Source organism: Equus asinus, chromosome 3 (assembly GCF_041296235.1).
Source record: "Equus asinus isolate D_3611 breed Donkey chromosome 3, EquAss-T2T_v2, whole genome shotgun sequence".
NCBI classification, from domain to species: Eukaryota; Metazoa; Chordata; class Mammalia; order Perissodactyla; family Equidae; genus Equus; species Equus asinus.
In genome coordinates this window covers 154,244,862-154,260,268 of record NC_091792.1, presented here as the reverse complement: position 1 = coordinate 154,260,268, position 15,407 = coordinate 154,244,862, and the positions used below count along the sequence as shown (strand labels likewise).

At 40.9% G+C, this 15,407-nt stretch overlaps 1 protein-coding gene across 6 annotated transcripts in view; it reads right to left on the bottom strand.

The window, feature by feature from the left end:
- CLNK (cytokine dependent hematopoietic cell linker) overlaps positions 1-15,407 on the bottom strand; it is a 153,912-nt gene that overhangs the window by 126,043 nt on the left and 12,462 nt on the right. For all 6 annotated transcript variants that reach the window (XM_070506223.1, XM_070506226.1, XM_070506225.1 and 3 more), the window contains one exon: positions 14,271-14,323. In XM_070506223.1, coding sequence (XP_070362324.1) covers positions 14,271-14,281 — 11 coding nt within the window. In that variant the 5' untranslated portion in view covers positions 14,282-14,323. The remainder of the gene's footprint in view (positions 1-14,270; positions 14,324-15,407) is intronic.

Below are 15,407 nucleotides of genomic sequence, written 5' to 3'. Positions count from 1 at the left end.
ACTGAAGGATAGATCTTTAAAATATATCATTCAGAATTCAGGATAGAATAAAGAAAAGGAAACTATAAAGAGAGCCTGAGATATGACAGATGGAAGGTGAAGGTCTCATATAGGTTTAATAAGAATTCCAGAAAGATAGGAGAAAGAGAGCAGCACAAAAAAATTATCTGAGAGATAATGATTTAGGGTGTTCAAAAATGGTGAAAAGCATCATAATAGAGAATCAGCATTTGCAATGGATCCAAAGCAGGATAAATTAAAAAATTCACACCTAGACATATTATAGTGAAACTGCAGAAAACCAAAAGCAAAGTGCATGCAGAAGGAAAATAACTATTACCTTAAAAAATGGCAATTATATTGATAATCGACTTTTCAATAACAGCAGTGTTTGGCAAAAGGGTAAAAATAACTTTATGGTTTGGAGAGAAAATGACTGTTAACCTGAAATAGTATGTCCAATGAAGATGTCATTTTTAAAATGAGGGCAAAATAAAGACTTTTTTTGGCACTAAAATGTATTTTCCTACAAAAGACCTCTGCACTAAAGAAAATTTCAAAATGTTTTCTTCATACTGAAAGAAAGTGATCTTCAGTGTAGAGTTTGAGATAGTAAAAGAAAAGATGACCAAAGATTATTTTAAATATTTGAGTAAATATTCAAAAACATTGACTGTTTAAAATAATAAAGTATTAAGGGGTTAACAAATGACACAAAATTAAAATACGTCACAGTGGTAGTATATAAATTGTGAATGAGTCATCAGAAATAATGTACTGAAAGGTCCATGTATTGTTCTAAAAGTAGGTAAATAACCTTAGAGATTGATAATTTAATTAGATATTAAAAATTTGGGAAATTCTGGGGCCGGCCAGGTGGTGCAGCAGTTAAGTTCGCACATTCCGCTTCAGCGGTTTTGGGTTCGCTGGTTCGGATCCCGGGTGCAGACCTACGCACTGCTTGGCAAGCCATGCTGTGGCAGGCGTCCCACATATAAAGTACAGGAAGATGGGCGTGAATGTTAGCTCAGAGCCAGCCTTCCTCAGCAAAAAGAGTAGGATTGGCAGCAGATGTTAGCTCAGCGCTAATCTTCCTCAAAAAAAAAAGGGATATCCCGAAAATAAAAAAAAAAGAAGGTATAACTAACAAACTAGAAGAGGTAAAAGGGAGTTAGAAAAAAATACGTACACACACGCACATACACACATGTGCCTGTGCATGCACACACACATCGAACCGAAAGAAGGAAAACAGGATACCAAAAGAAAAAAACAAAAAAAAGGAAATAAAAAAGGAGGGTAAAATAGGAAATACAAAATAAACTGTAGAGATAAATTTAAATATTTCAGTAATTACAATAATTGTAAATGGAGTAAATTCTTTAGTTAAAAGACAATTTTATTTTACTGGATTAAAAATTTCACAATCCAGCTATATACTTTTTATAAGAGACACATCTAAAACTTAAGGATAGGAAAATTTGAATATAAAATAATGTAAAAGATATACTATTAAAATACTAACTAAAAGAAATCTGGCCTGGTTATATTAATACCAGACAGAATAAATTTCTTTGAAAAAGTGTTTTTCCTAAGAGGGTCATTACATAACAATGAAAGAATTAGTTCACGAAGAAGTATAATTTGAAAATTCTGTGTTCCTAATAACATATGTATTTACAATAATTATTAGGAAAAAGACAAATTCACAATCATATGAAATATTTTTAACACTTAGTCTTCATAACTGATAAGATAAAAAGACAAAAGATCCATTAGAAAAAGAAGATTTAAACAACATAATTAACAAAATCATTCTTTTGGATATTTCTAAAACACTTCATTCAATCATGGTAGTATATACCTTTTTTTTAAGCACACAGGGAACATTGCAAAAAACTGCCCTATATTTGAACACATAACAACTTCTCAAAAAATTTCACAAAATAATGTCATATAGATGATTTTCTGTGAATACCATGCAATTAGGTTAGAAATCACTGACAAAAAGATTATTAAAAAATTCAAATTTATCTGGAAATCATCAACTCGTGAATCAAAGAAGAAATGATAATGGGAATAAAAGTATTTAAATTTGAATAATAATGTAGAAATACATAACTGAAATATTTTTATTAAAAAGGGAGAAAAGCTAAAATTTAATTATTAAAGCACTAACTTGGTAGATCAGAGACACAACAAAAGCAAAAGGCCAAGAACATAGACAGAAATAATGAAGATAAGAGCAGAAGTCGCTAAACATGAAATGAATTCACAATTGAGAAGACTAATGAAATTGATAATCTTCGGTAAGCTTGATCAAGAATAAAAGGGAAGACACCACAGGACAAAATTAGAAATGTAAAAGGAGACATAACTATAGGCACAACAGAGGTTAAAATGACAAGAGAATATTAGTGAATAAACAAATACTTAGAAAAAATATAACAGCAAAAATTACTCTTGAAGGAATAGTAAAACTAAATATCTTTTTATAATCAACAATGATATTGAATCAATAATTGAAAATCTTCTTCCAAGGAAATACCAATTCAAGACAGTTTTTCAGTAAAGAAGAAGATGATTCCCCATTACACAATCTCTTGTTGAGAACAGAAAACTGGGAAATACACTCTAACTCATTTGATGAGTTTAGCACAAACCTGAAGCCAATGTCCAGCAAGGAGAGCAGGAGGAAGGAAAATGATAGAGCATCTCACTGAAACTCACTAATGACTCATTGCACCAATATACCACTGCACCAAAAATTAATATGTTATGACCAAGTTGTATTTAACCTAGAAGTTCAAGTTTTGTTTAACATTAGAAACTTCATTAACATAAATCATTACATTAACAGAAGGGGAAGGAAAAATATATAGTCATCTCAATAAATAAAAAAAATTGATTAAAGTTAATACTTACTTGTAATTAAAAAAAAAAAAAGACTCTTGGTAGCCTAGTCTTTAACTTGATTATTGGAAGCCTACCAAAATGTGAAAGAAACCTCATGATTTGTGCTGAAGCATCGAAAGCATTCCCTTTAAGAGCAAGGATGCTCACTGTCACCATGTTAATTTATCATTGTTTTGGAGGCCCTAAGCAGTGCTGCCAGACAAGAAAAAAAAGCATAAAAAATGGAAAAGAAGAAATAAAATTCAGTTATTTACAGATGATATCATCCACAAGGCAAACCCGAAAGAATAAATGGACAAAGATTAGAATTGATGAAACATTTAGCAAGCGTACTGTATACAACATTTATAAAAGCATATGCACCAACAAACACAAAACTATGAAGTTTTGATATCTTAACATTTACACTATCATTAAAATATGTAAAGTGCCTAGAAACAATTCTCTCAAAAGATATTAGGTTTCAGTCCTTCAGGAAGAAAATTATAAAACATTATAGAATTATGTTGAAGTTTTTTCTCTCTTCCTGAAGATATATAACATGTTCATGAACTAGAAAACTCAGTATCATAAAGATACCATTTCTTTTCAAAGTTATCTATAGATTCAAAGTAGTTCCAATCAAAATCCCAAAAGGTTGTGTGTGTGTGTGTGTGTGTGTGTATTGACAAAGTGATCCTCATGTTTACATTAAAGAGTAAACATTCAAAAGCCAATTCATTGATGAAGTACAAGCTGGATGATGTAAATTCCCCGATACCATGAATTACTATAAAGTTATAATAATTAGGACTTGTGTAATTAACATGGGGTAGATACTTTAATCATGGCACAGAAGAGAAAGCCCAGAAAAAGATCCACCCGCATAAGGAAACTTGGTGTATGACTGAGCTGGCGTTGCAGATCAGTGCAGAAGGGAGAGACTTTTTAATATATGCTGCTGAGTAAATTGTTTATCTGTATGAATAAAACAATGATCCCCCATACTTCACACCATACACAAATTAATCAACTCAAGGAAGATTAAGGGCCTAAAAGTGAGAGGCAAATTTTATGATGTTGGACTTCAATATAGGAAGCTATCTTAATGATCTCAGGGTAAGGAAAGTTTCTTTAAACAATACACAAAATCAACAAATCAGAAAGAAAAGTTTGCTATGCTCAACTGCCTCAAAATTATGGTCACCAAAAGAAAACATCAAAAGAGAAGGAAAACTCAAGTCAAAAACTGGGAAAAGAGTACAGAATAAATAAAAGCTCATACAAATCAATATGCAAAAGACAAAAAGCCAGACAGAAAAATGAAAAGAAGATTTGAACAAGCACTGTGTGCAGATGAGAGGGAGATAATGGCTAGTAAGTGTCTGAAAAGATGCTTAACCACATGTGAGGTCAACAAGGGTAAATTAAAACCACCTGCCAGTGTGGTAAAAATTAAAACTGCCTGATGGAGGGTTGATGAGGTCATGAAGCAACTGGGTCACTTACACACACTCGTGGGAGTGTAAAATGGCCTGGTGACTTTGGAAACTGTGACATTTTGTCTAGTGAAGTTGGAGGTACGCATGCTCTGTGCCCCAGAGACTTCAGTCCTGAGAATATACCTCTGTATAAAGAGACTCTTGAATATATGCTCCAAGACACAAACTGGATTGGTTTCAGTATTGAATTAGCAGGAAGTTTAGTGAGCCTGTTAGGTTTTGGATAGAGATTAGTGCGACTAAGTTCTTAGTAGCAGTGGTATGAGCAAAATCTGGAAAACAACCCACAGGTCTATTGACTGGACAATGGATAAATAAATAGTAGTGTATGCACATAAGGAAATATTATATAGCCATGAAATTGAAGGGATCATGGCCCTCCACTACATGGAGCATCTTTGGAATGTAAATTGGGGCAGTCATAAAACAGACTGTAGAACAATAATAGCTCACACGTATATAGCCCACCCTATATTCCAGGCACTGTTTTAAATGAGTTATACAAATAAGCTTATTTAGTCTTCAGAAGAAAGCTATGAAGTCAGCACTATTAGTGTTTCCGTTTTCCAGGGAAGTTTACTAACTTGCTAAAGATCTCACAGCTCATGTCTGGTAGAACCAGTTGTTAAAAACCAGGTATTCTGGGCACAAAATATCCCCTGTAGTATGATTCTTTTGGCTTAAAGTTCAAAAACAAGCAAATTAAACAAATTATTTTTAATGATACAAACATACATGATAAAATTAAAAATAAAGTGAATGATTAACACAAAATTCAGGGCAGTTGTTCCCTGTGGGGGGTGAGGAGCTGTGATCAGAGAAGGGTGAATGAAACTTCAAAAATAATGATATGGTTTAAAAATGGGGAATGAGTGCACATATCTGAACTGTTTTATTGTTCTTTATAGCTTATGCATAGCTTATGGCTATTCTTTTGTTTCTAATCAATATTCAAAGCAACTGAAGAAAATAAAGGAAGAGAATGAAACCTTGCTGAAGATGGCAGAGAAAGATTTCATGTTCCTTCCTCATAAAATTTCCTGGATCTCTGCTGATAGAATCCTTAGAAAAGTCCACAGAAGCTGACCTGGATGTAGAATTCTATTATTCAAAGAATTTTTGTTCAAACGACAATGGCAACAAATGGCAGCGCAAACTCCTCTAATTGCAGCCTATCCAAAAGGCAACATGGCAGGGGAGCAAAACCCATCCTGCCCAAATGGGATTTTCAACATTGCAACTCAAATTCAGGCCTTGATCCTCCTTCTGATTACAGATCACGATTTCTTTTCCCCACCGATAAAGACATATGGGAAATAGAATTCTACTATCCATCATATGCAGTCAAGAAATTCTCTGTCCAATTACTTAGAATCAGTTTTTAAGCAACATAATTCAGTTTCTCAGTCAATTTAATGTTACCCTTTATGTTAAATCCTAGTCGAGCTTTCCCAGCTGCTGTGACTTCTTAAGAAAGTCTCTCTCTGCTCTCTCCTCCATTTGCTGCCCAGTAACATCCCATCGTTCCCCCAGCTCAGCTCGCTGTCACCTCGTCTGTAAAGATGTCTCTTCTAGTACCACCACACCTCGCCCCAAGATTTGCTCCCAAACAGAATAACCCCTCACTCCTCTGTGTCCCCTCAGCACTTTGCACACACTTGGAACAAAGGACACCTTACTAGCCCCCCACTCACCCACAATTAGTTGTTTACCGCCATTCTCATCCAGAATGAATATTCTTCAAAGTGAGATATCAAGCCACACAAATCTCTAAATTGTATCCTGAACATCTAACAGCAAAGGGTCCTGCATGAAGTAATAATTGCGATGATGATAAAAATAGCAGACAATATCTGTCTAGTCATCTCTTGCTGCATAACACGCCAGTCCAAAGCCGTGGCTTTGAAACAATGACTTATTTTTATCTCTTCTGCTTCTCAGCCGGATGGGTTCCTCTTCGGGTCTGTCAAGCTGTTGCATTCAGCTGGTTATCTCAAGGCTGGACTGGGCTGAGTGCCCAAGACGGCTTCTTTTTTCTTTTTTTTTTTTTAAAGATTTTATTCTTTCCTTTTTCTCCCCAAAGCCCCCCTGTACATAGTTGTATATTCTTTGTTGTGGGTCCTTCTAGTTGTGGCATGTGGGACGCTGCCTCAGCGTGGTTTGATGAGCAGTGTCATGTCCGCGCCCAGGATTCGAACCAACGAAACACTGGGCCGCCTGCAGCGGAGCGCGCGAACTTAACCGCTCGGCCACGGGGCCAGCCCCCCAAGACGGCTTCTTAACTCTCCTGTCAGATGCCTGACATGCCTCAGCCTCCCTGTCTCTCCATGAGGCTGTCGCCCCCGGGCGTCTCCACATGGCCTGGGCTTCTCACAGCATGGCCATCATAGCTGGATTCCAAAGGCAGGAAGCAGAGTTGTCTGGCTGTTAAATCCTGTGCCCAGACTCGGCACAGTGATCTTTCTGTCACAGTCTCTTGGTCAATACTGTCAGAGGCGCAGGCAAGTTAAAGGAGGTAGAGAAGCAAATACTCCTCTGAATGGGGAGGGTCCCGGTCACACTGCACTAAGGCGTGTGGGATGGGAGATATTCTGGCCATCTTTGGAAAATACAGTGTGCTACAACATCTATGGAATGTTCCCTGGGTGCCAGATAGTTTGCTAAACCCACTGCATACATTGTCACTTAATCTTCTCAGCAATCCTTCGAAATAGTTACTATTTCCATCTAATACATAAAGAAAATGAGGCTCAGAGAGGCTAAATAATTGCCTAAAATGTCACAGCTGGTGAGTGGCAGAGCTGATATTCCCATCAGATCACATCAGAGCCCACCCTCTGCATCACTGAAGTATTTGGTCTCCTCACCATGGGAGCTAAATAAATGTTTGACTTTAATATCTCCTTTTTTGGATTAACTCAACAGAATTATTTTTAAGCTCTTAAAATATATATTTTAATCTCCTCCCCATCCCCAAGTAATAGAGAAGAATGGAAGGAAAGAATGGAGAACCAAGCAGGAGACACTCATAATTTTCTACTTGATATTTAGCCTGTGATCAAAACTCCCTTGCTCTTGCTTATGACTTTGTCTTTCTTCACCAGGAATTTTGAAATTCTAGGGAGCCAGGCCTCCAGGAAATCCTTTTTTCTCTTTCCAATGGGCACATTTCCCAGGACTTCCTAATATTGGCCCCAAATCATATCCATCCAAAACTTTTGGAAATCTTTTCACCTTTTGGGGTTCATGTGCATTTGGATATGACCAAAGGTTTTTATGCAGTCAACTTTCTTCTCTTCCTTTATCTTATCTGTGGGGAAATGTTGGGTATATGTTAGATAGAATATGCAAGTGACTGGTGGTTTGGCCTTCACAGAGTATCCAACCACACATGCTGGGCCTCACTTCCGCTTTCTCTGCACATTTATGTAAGCAATGCTATGTGATCATTATAGACTGCTATTGTGGGTCAGGGTCTCCAAACATTGGTCTGGCTCATAAGACTCCCTGGAGTGGCTGGTTTTGCTTATTAACAGGTAATAAAACACAAAATCTTAACATTTGGACAGGGATATATTAATAGAGCTTGTCAAATTAGTTCATGAGTTGTGTCGTTTTCTAGCAGTGGAAGAATATAAAATATGAGATGCCTAAGTTGATGGGACATTGCATTGCTATAAAAATGACTTTAATAACATTGGAAAATACTTATGATATATTAATGTTAAAAGACAAAATAGGATGCCTAATTGTATAAGAAAGACTAAAAGGAAAAATATTCAATAATTTTGACCACTTTTCAGTGGTTTGATTAGTGGCAGTATTTCTTTACATATATATTTTTTGTATTTTCAAATTTTCTACAATAAGTTTACATTATTTGTGTGATAGGAATAAACTCAAATATTAAAGTAAGTCACAGTTTCCCTTATTCTTTGTGACATTTTTAAAGACCATAATCATGAGAAGTTCAACCTTGTGGATAGTTGGCAGGAGACTAAGTTTGTTCAGCTGAATGTTTCCCACGTGGCTGAAAGCAAGTGAAGTCAGCTAGCTCCATCACCAGCTGGCAATGTTGCCATTAAGAGAGAAGGAAGGCTACCTGAAAATCCCCTGTTCTTCCATCACCACCCATCTTCATGAATCTCAGGCCAACCACACCTGCTGCTCCTGCAAAGTTCTCGCTGGCCATGTCTACAACCTCTGGCAAACTCTCACCCTGTATCTCAGCCATGCTCTCTCACAGCTTGCAGCTTTTTAATTACCAGCCAACCACGAAGAGGAATCCTAGCTATGTGACTGATAGCACTAGTGGACAGGTCTGGTTGGCCCAAATGTTGGTTCGTAATTACTTCTGGGTAACTAGGAAGGCAGCCCATGCTGGCTACTCTGCTGGGTGCAAGACTCTGATCTCAGGACGCCAAAATTGCTGCTTCTCGTTTACCCAAGATTCGGTGGAATTTACACTTATCAATTCCTGCAAATCAAAATGAAGTTGCTCCCTGAGACTGAAGGCAGGGCTTGTTCACATATATCATGAAGGAAAATAATGACCTGAAGTTACAGTGAGTTTTATCATGCGTACATATAAGGGGAAACATCGTTTATTGGGCATCTCCCGTGTATCAGCCATTGAGCTGGGCCCTTTTGAGAAGAGCTGATATCCACCCCCAGCTAGTGACTGAGTGGACTTTAGCATACAAGCTTTCAAAGAGATAATATTCCTCTAATAAGCAAAACACTCATTCAGTTGCGTGATGTGTCCCTGATGAGAAATACGCAAGATGATGTTCTTAATCATTGTGAAGCAGTTCAATATGGCACAAAGATCATGGATTTTGGAGTCAGAGAGATGTGGCTTTAACTCTGGACCCTGAATTTGGGAAAACTTTTATCCCAAGCTGGGGGGTGGGTCTCATGTGACAACATGGGAAGGGTGTTTTAGTGCTCAGTAGCCAGACAGCCAAACACAGATCAACATGCAAAAATGACTAGCACAGTGACTGTCCTATAGGAGACGGTCAACAATTTTTTACTCACTTTACCCTTTCATTCTCTAACTAGACAGTGAATTCAAGTGAGAAAAGTATTGCAGGAGAGTGTGGTTATTTTGCTAAGCAATGAGGTCAACGATTAACATTGACTTGAAGCTGGCCTTGTTGATGTCAATACACAGAGGAACTTTCTGACACTTTCTAAACTCCCTGTCTCAGAAGGTGGTGAGCTCTTTATCCTAAGAGTATTCAAGAAGAGTCTCGATTTGATCTCACAAGGCTATTGCTATGGGGTTTACAACCATGTGTGGAAGCTTGAATTCCAACCTCTAAGATTTTCTCTAGCTCTAAAACTCTATTTATCATTAAAATCTATTTTGTTTATCATTAAAATTCTTCCCCAAATAAACAAACATGAAAGCCAAGTTCCCTGATGCAAGAGAAGCAATACCAGGTTATTGTCAGATAATTTGATTGACCCTGGGTGCCTCTGTAATAAGACACCATCACAGTATAATTGTGTTACATGTGACAGGACACACAGTACTGCATGCTGGGGACCATGGTGACACAGCCTACTCTAATACTCCGAGAGCATAAAGTATCAAGTTTAATCTTGGCCATAAAACTGCCTCATAAAACTTTACAGTAACAATGGAAATGTTCAACACCAAGGTCAAGATAAAATAAACCACTGGATAAAATATAGGTCCACCATTCTTTATCCAAATTCCTTAGGGCTAGGAATTCAGAATATTTTGGGTTTTAGAACAGGAATATTGTGCTTGTACTGAATAATATGTAATATCATTGTTGTTACAAAGTGGATACTTTGGGGGCGCTTGCTCTCCCGACAGTGCCCAATCCGGGATGTTCAAGAGCATCTTCCTCTCGAGTTCCCAAAGCGGCCTGGCCGGGTGCAGGGCGTCTGCTTGCTGGAAAGGGGCTCAAAGCAGTCACTCTAGTGGCCTCTGTCTCTTCCCAAGCACTCAGAACCGCAGCACAAAGTTCTTTTCAGTTCTTTGCAGAATGATGAAGAGATACTGGAAACCAACCCTAAGACCCCTTTATCCCGCCCTGATGGCGTAATGGGGCAGCGGGCAGGTCTGCTCACATCTCTCTGACAGCACCAATGGGCTCTGAGGAAGCAACCCTTAGGTACTATTTTTATTGATAGGAAAGCTGAAAGATTTGTTGCAAAAAAAGTGAATGTGAAATAGCCTGCTCACTTCAGAGCAATTTAGAATCATGACATCCGGACTCCTTCGCATTTGTGGAACTCTCCCATCACTTTCTACACAATACTAAAATGATTTGCTTAACTTATGGCTAACGTTCTTTGAGGGCAGGGACTGAATCTTATTCATCTTTATGAGGGAGGCACCTAGTCCAGTGCCCAGCAGTGTATACTCAGTACATGCTTTTGACTGAACTGATGCATTTATAGGCAATACTTGTGCGTATACTTATATTGCGTGTATACACATATATGCATATATGTAGATATGTATACATATATGTGCACATATGTGTGTATGTATAATCTATCTCTGATCGTTCATTTGTGTTTATTCATTCATTCATTGTAAAGGTGCCCGATGGGAGATAGTAAGAAATTAGCTGTCATTACAAAGGCCATTTAGAATTCCAGGTTATAAAACTGTAAGGAATGCCAGGTTATAGAATTGTAAGACACCTCAAATCAGCATTTTGCAGCCCCAGCTGCAGACTAGACTCAGTTGTGTGTTAAAAGAAAGTTCCATTGTCCAGGTGTTCTGATTTCTCTGGTCTGGGGAAGGACACTGAAATGGCTTTTTGTTGAGAGCCTCCTTGATGATTCTAATGCTCAGTCAGGTTTAAAATCTACTGGTTTGAATTAACTGGGTTAATGATTTTCACAAAGGAAGGAGTGCTCCCCTGAAGGCATAGCAGAACAAAACCCTCTGTGTGTGTGTGTTTGAGCGTGTGTGTGTGTGAAGGAGGGTCATAAATTTCCAAACTACACTCACGCAATGTCTGACATGTGGCTGCCTTCTCCCAGTCATATCTTGGCGAATATTGTAGATACTTCTTGAATATTCCAGAAAGGAGCCAGTGCTGAGAACCACTGTTCTAGTCCAGTGCTTCTCAAACTTTAATGTGGCTAGATCAACGGGGGATCTTGTGAAAGTACAGATTCTGATGCAGCATCCTGAGAGGAGGAAACCAACGTTTATGAAGTTATGATGATTTGGTCTGTTCTCTAGGCTATGTATTGGCAGCTTCTTATCTGACATGACTCTAAGGCTGAAATCACAAAGCTATCCTTTGGAAAACTTGATGAGAAGCAATTGCCAACTGTCTGGTGAAAACCAAAGGTAGTGAAGTCCCCAGAAGGGACATATCCTCCTCTTTATAGGGGGGACCTTTGGCACAGGGTGGGATCACAGACAGAAATTAAAGCAGGGATGAAGGTCAGGACTGTCAACCACAAAGCCAGATGGAAGCTCACAGCAAATATCGCTGGGATTGTCAAAGTAACCCTGCATTGCCCCCAAAGAGGGATGGGGGTCTGAAAATAAAGCCTGCCATAGGGGGTTGAATGGTGGCCCTAAAATATGTCCCCATCCAAATCCCTGGCAGTGGTGAATGTGACTCTATTCGGAAAAAGAGTCTTTGCACATGTAATTAAGTTAAGGATCTTGAGATGAAATCATCCTGGATTATGCATGTGGGTCCTAAATCCAATGACAAATGTCCTCATAAGAAAAAGGCAAGTGAGGGGCCAGCCCCGTGGTGCAGTGGTTAAGTGCGCATGTTCCGCTTTTCGGCGGCCTGGGGTTCGCCGGTTCAGATCCCGGGTGCGGAGATGGTACCGCTTGGCACACCATGCTGTAGCAGGCGTCCCACATATAAAGTAGAGGAAGATGGGCACGAATGTTAGCTCAGGGCCAGGCTTCCTCAGCAAAAGGAGGAGGACTGGCAGTAGTTAGCTCAGGGCTAATCTTCCTCAAAAAAAAAAAAGAAAAAGACAAGGGAGATTTGAGACAGGCAGAAGAAGAGAAGGCACAGGCACAGAGCAGAAGGCCATGTGAAGATGGAGGCAGAGATGGAGGGACGCAGCCATGAGCCTGGGGACTCCTGGAGCCACCAGCAGCTGGAGGAGGTAAGGAAGGATTCTCCCCTGGAGCCTTAGAAGAGGGCACAGACCAACCCACACTTGATTTGGGACTTCTAACCCCCAGAACTGTGACAGAATACATTATTGGTTGTCTGGACCACGCAGTTGTGGTCATTATTCTGGCAGCCCTTGGAGACAAATGCACCTGCCCTGCTGTTGATTCAAACACCACACACCACTTATTTGATTATCTTATAATGAGGCGGCTGTCTGCCACATTCATCGCCGATCATAACTGTGGGTCTGAGAATTCACCCTCTTGTTGTGTGACCCCAGATCAGCCAGCTCTCTAAACTACACTTGCCTTACCTCCCCAGCTTGTGCCTTCCCCAGTTTCCTGCAGTGGTGGGATAAACAGAAGGAGCACTGGATTTGGAGTCAGACAGACTTGCATTCCAGCCTCAGCTCTGTCATCACTCTCTGTGCTACCTCAGACAAGTCACTTAGACAAGGAAGTTGATGCTCAGAGAAGTTCATGGTGCCTGCCGTCCAACCCCACTGTAGGATCAAAGAGAAGCGTGTCTGAGCACCTCGCATGGAGGACATGCTCCCTAAGTTAGGTTCCGGGTCAGGAGAGCAGCCCATCTGTGAACAGTGCACCAGGGAGCTTTGGCTCCACTTCTCGTGGCAAGAGGAAAAGCACCAGCTCCAGCTTCCCCATCCCGTGGGCCTGGCTCTGTGTCAGGTCGGCCCACCTTGACACCCGTGGGCATCTGTGGGTAGCCGTGATGCTGGGGCTGCTGCCTCCATGTCACTCTGGACAGCAGCCCTGTACCCAGGGCCCACCTGTGAGATGCAAGTGTAACCCGGTTACCCTGTGCTGTCCTCCAGGTTCTCTCCAGGACCAGAGATCCACCCAGAAACCAGGCAGGCCCCAAGCGAGATCCTGCTTTCTAGAGGGAGGGTGAAGTACTTCTCAAATATCCAGAGGGTTAGGCAACTTCCAAAATATTATACAGCTGTAAACTGATGGAGCAAGGGATCTCCACACAGTCTGCCTGACTCAGAAACCCATGTTCTTTCTCCCACCATCCCCCTGCTTCTCATTTCCCACAGAGGAGAATAACAGTGCTATCTTGCCAATTGGCAAAACAAAGCAAATAAATAGACGAGTAGATTGATTTTAAAATTAGTACACCAAATTTTCTCAATTTAAAGGTCTCTTTTTTCACTATAAATATTTCTTACACTTGGAGGCCTGCTATCATTTTACTGTGTTAATAGACATCAGGAGCGGGATAGATTTTTTGCTGAACCAGATACACATGTGGATATCCTAAAGGGACCACACGACCCATGCTAGGTGCTCCACAAAGAGAAAGTTGAGTTCCAGGTTCTCGGTGTGGGAACAAGTGTGTGAACCATTGCTCTTTTAGATCTGCCTTCACACACCAGGGTGTGGAGGGATGGATGGTATTTCCGGGTGCCCGTCTGGCATTCTGGTGCTGGGGTATCTCGCCCCTGCCCCAACCACACACCCATCCTGGGCGAGAACAAGTGGCCTGTCCACAAAAACCCACTGTTACTGGAAAAGGCATTCTCTGAACACTGACGCGCATACCCTCAACCCCGGCCTCTCAGGCTCGGCCTTGAAACTGGACATGCCCTCCCCGTTGGGGGGCACATTGGCATCATTCCTTAGTTCATATGCCAGGATCTGACTCCTGTTCCCACTAGCAGATGGGAGATTTGAGCTCACAGGGGCGTTGAGGTACTTACTGCCTGTTCATAGTTCTTGGCTCCCGGCAAATAAGAGGGATCTTCAACTCAGCCTGTGGAAACAAAAGCAAACTCGTTACTGGGCCTTCACATCATGTTTTAATTCTGGTGAACATGCTACTGTCGTTTCTTGTTAAAATAGGATACCGGTGCCGGCTCAGAGGAAATGACGGAAAGAGAATCAATCCAGGTCAATAATTGGTTTATTTCTGGAGCAGAGTGGGGGAGGGGACTTTCCCCTGATATGCTGTCCTCTTTCTGTCAGCATTCATCCCATCTGCCCTGAGGAGCTCAGCAAACATATCCTGAGCCCGGTTTTCCCTGGTGTGCAATTGTGCGCTTCCCCTGGGCACCCGGGGCACGTTAGCCCAGGCTTGCTGGCTCTGCTCAGGGGCGTTCACGCATGCGCAGGAGAAGGCATGCTTCTCCTTTCAAAGTGTGACTTTGCCATGAAATATTTATTGGGAGTTACATTTATATACCGCTTCACATAGGACACAGCATTTTATTTGTGGCTTGTATTCACCCACGTAGGAGAGATCATTAGCCCAATTTACCACACAAATTAGCAGTGGAGACCCTGGGAGCATTTAATAGGGGCTTTCCATCAACGATTGCATTTAATCTACACAAAGGCCCTGGGAGGGATAAAGCATATTACTCACAGTATCACTTGGGGTTCCAGCAAGAAACAGGGGTCCCCTCAAATTGGGTAATTTGAGTTTAATAAAGAGACCACTTAAAAGGCGTGGACAGAGTGGAGGGAATTCACAAAGAACAGTGGAGGACCTGGGGGTGCTGTGACCGTGCCTGGGCCTGGAGGGGTCAGGGAGGCCAGAGGTCACTGGGACCCAGAGACAGGGCCAATGGAGAGAGAACTGTGGCTCCCAGTTGAGGGACCTGCAGGGAGGGAGCTGTGGTGGCGGGGGGTGGGTGGTGAAAATCCCCATCTCACGTTCCTCCTGCCCTGAATCTCCTGCTGCTTTCTCCTACTGGACAAACTCAACAAGGAGCCAAGGCTGAGGAGCCACTGACATGGTTTCCATCCATCGGCCTCCTGGGGCTCCCGGTTGAGTGTAACAGGTTAGAGAGCGGATTTCACTGTTAGAGAGAACTAGGCTCAGGAAGGTTAAATCA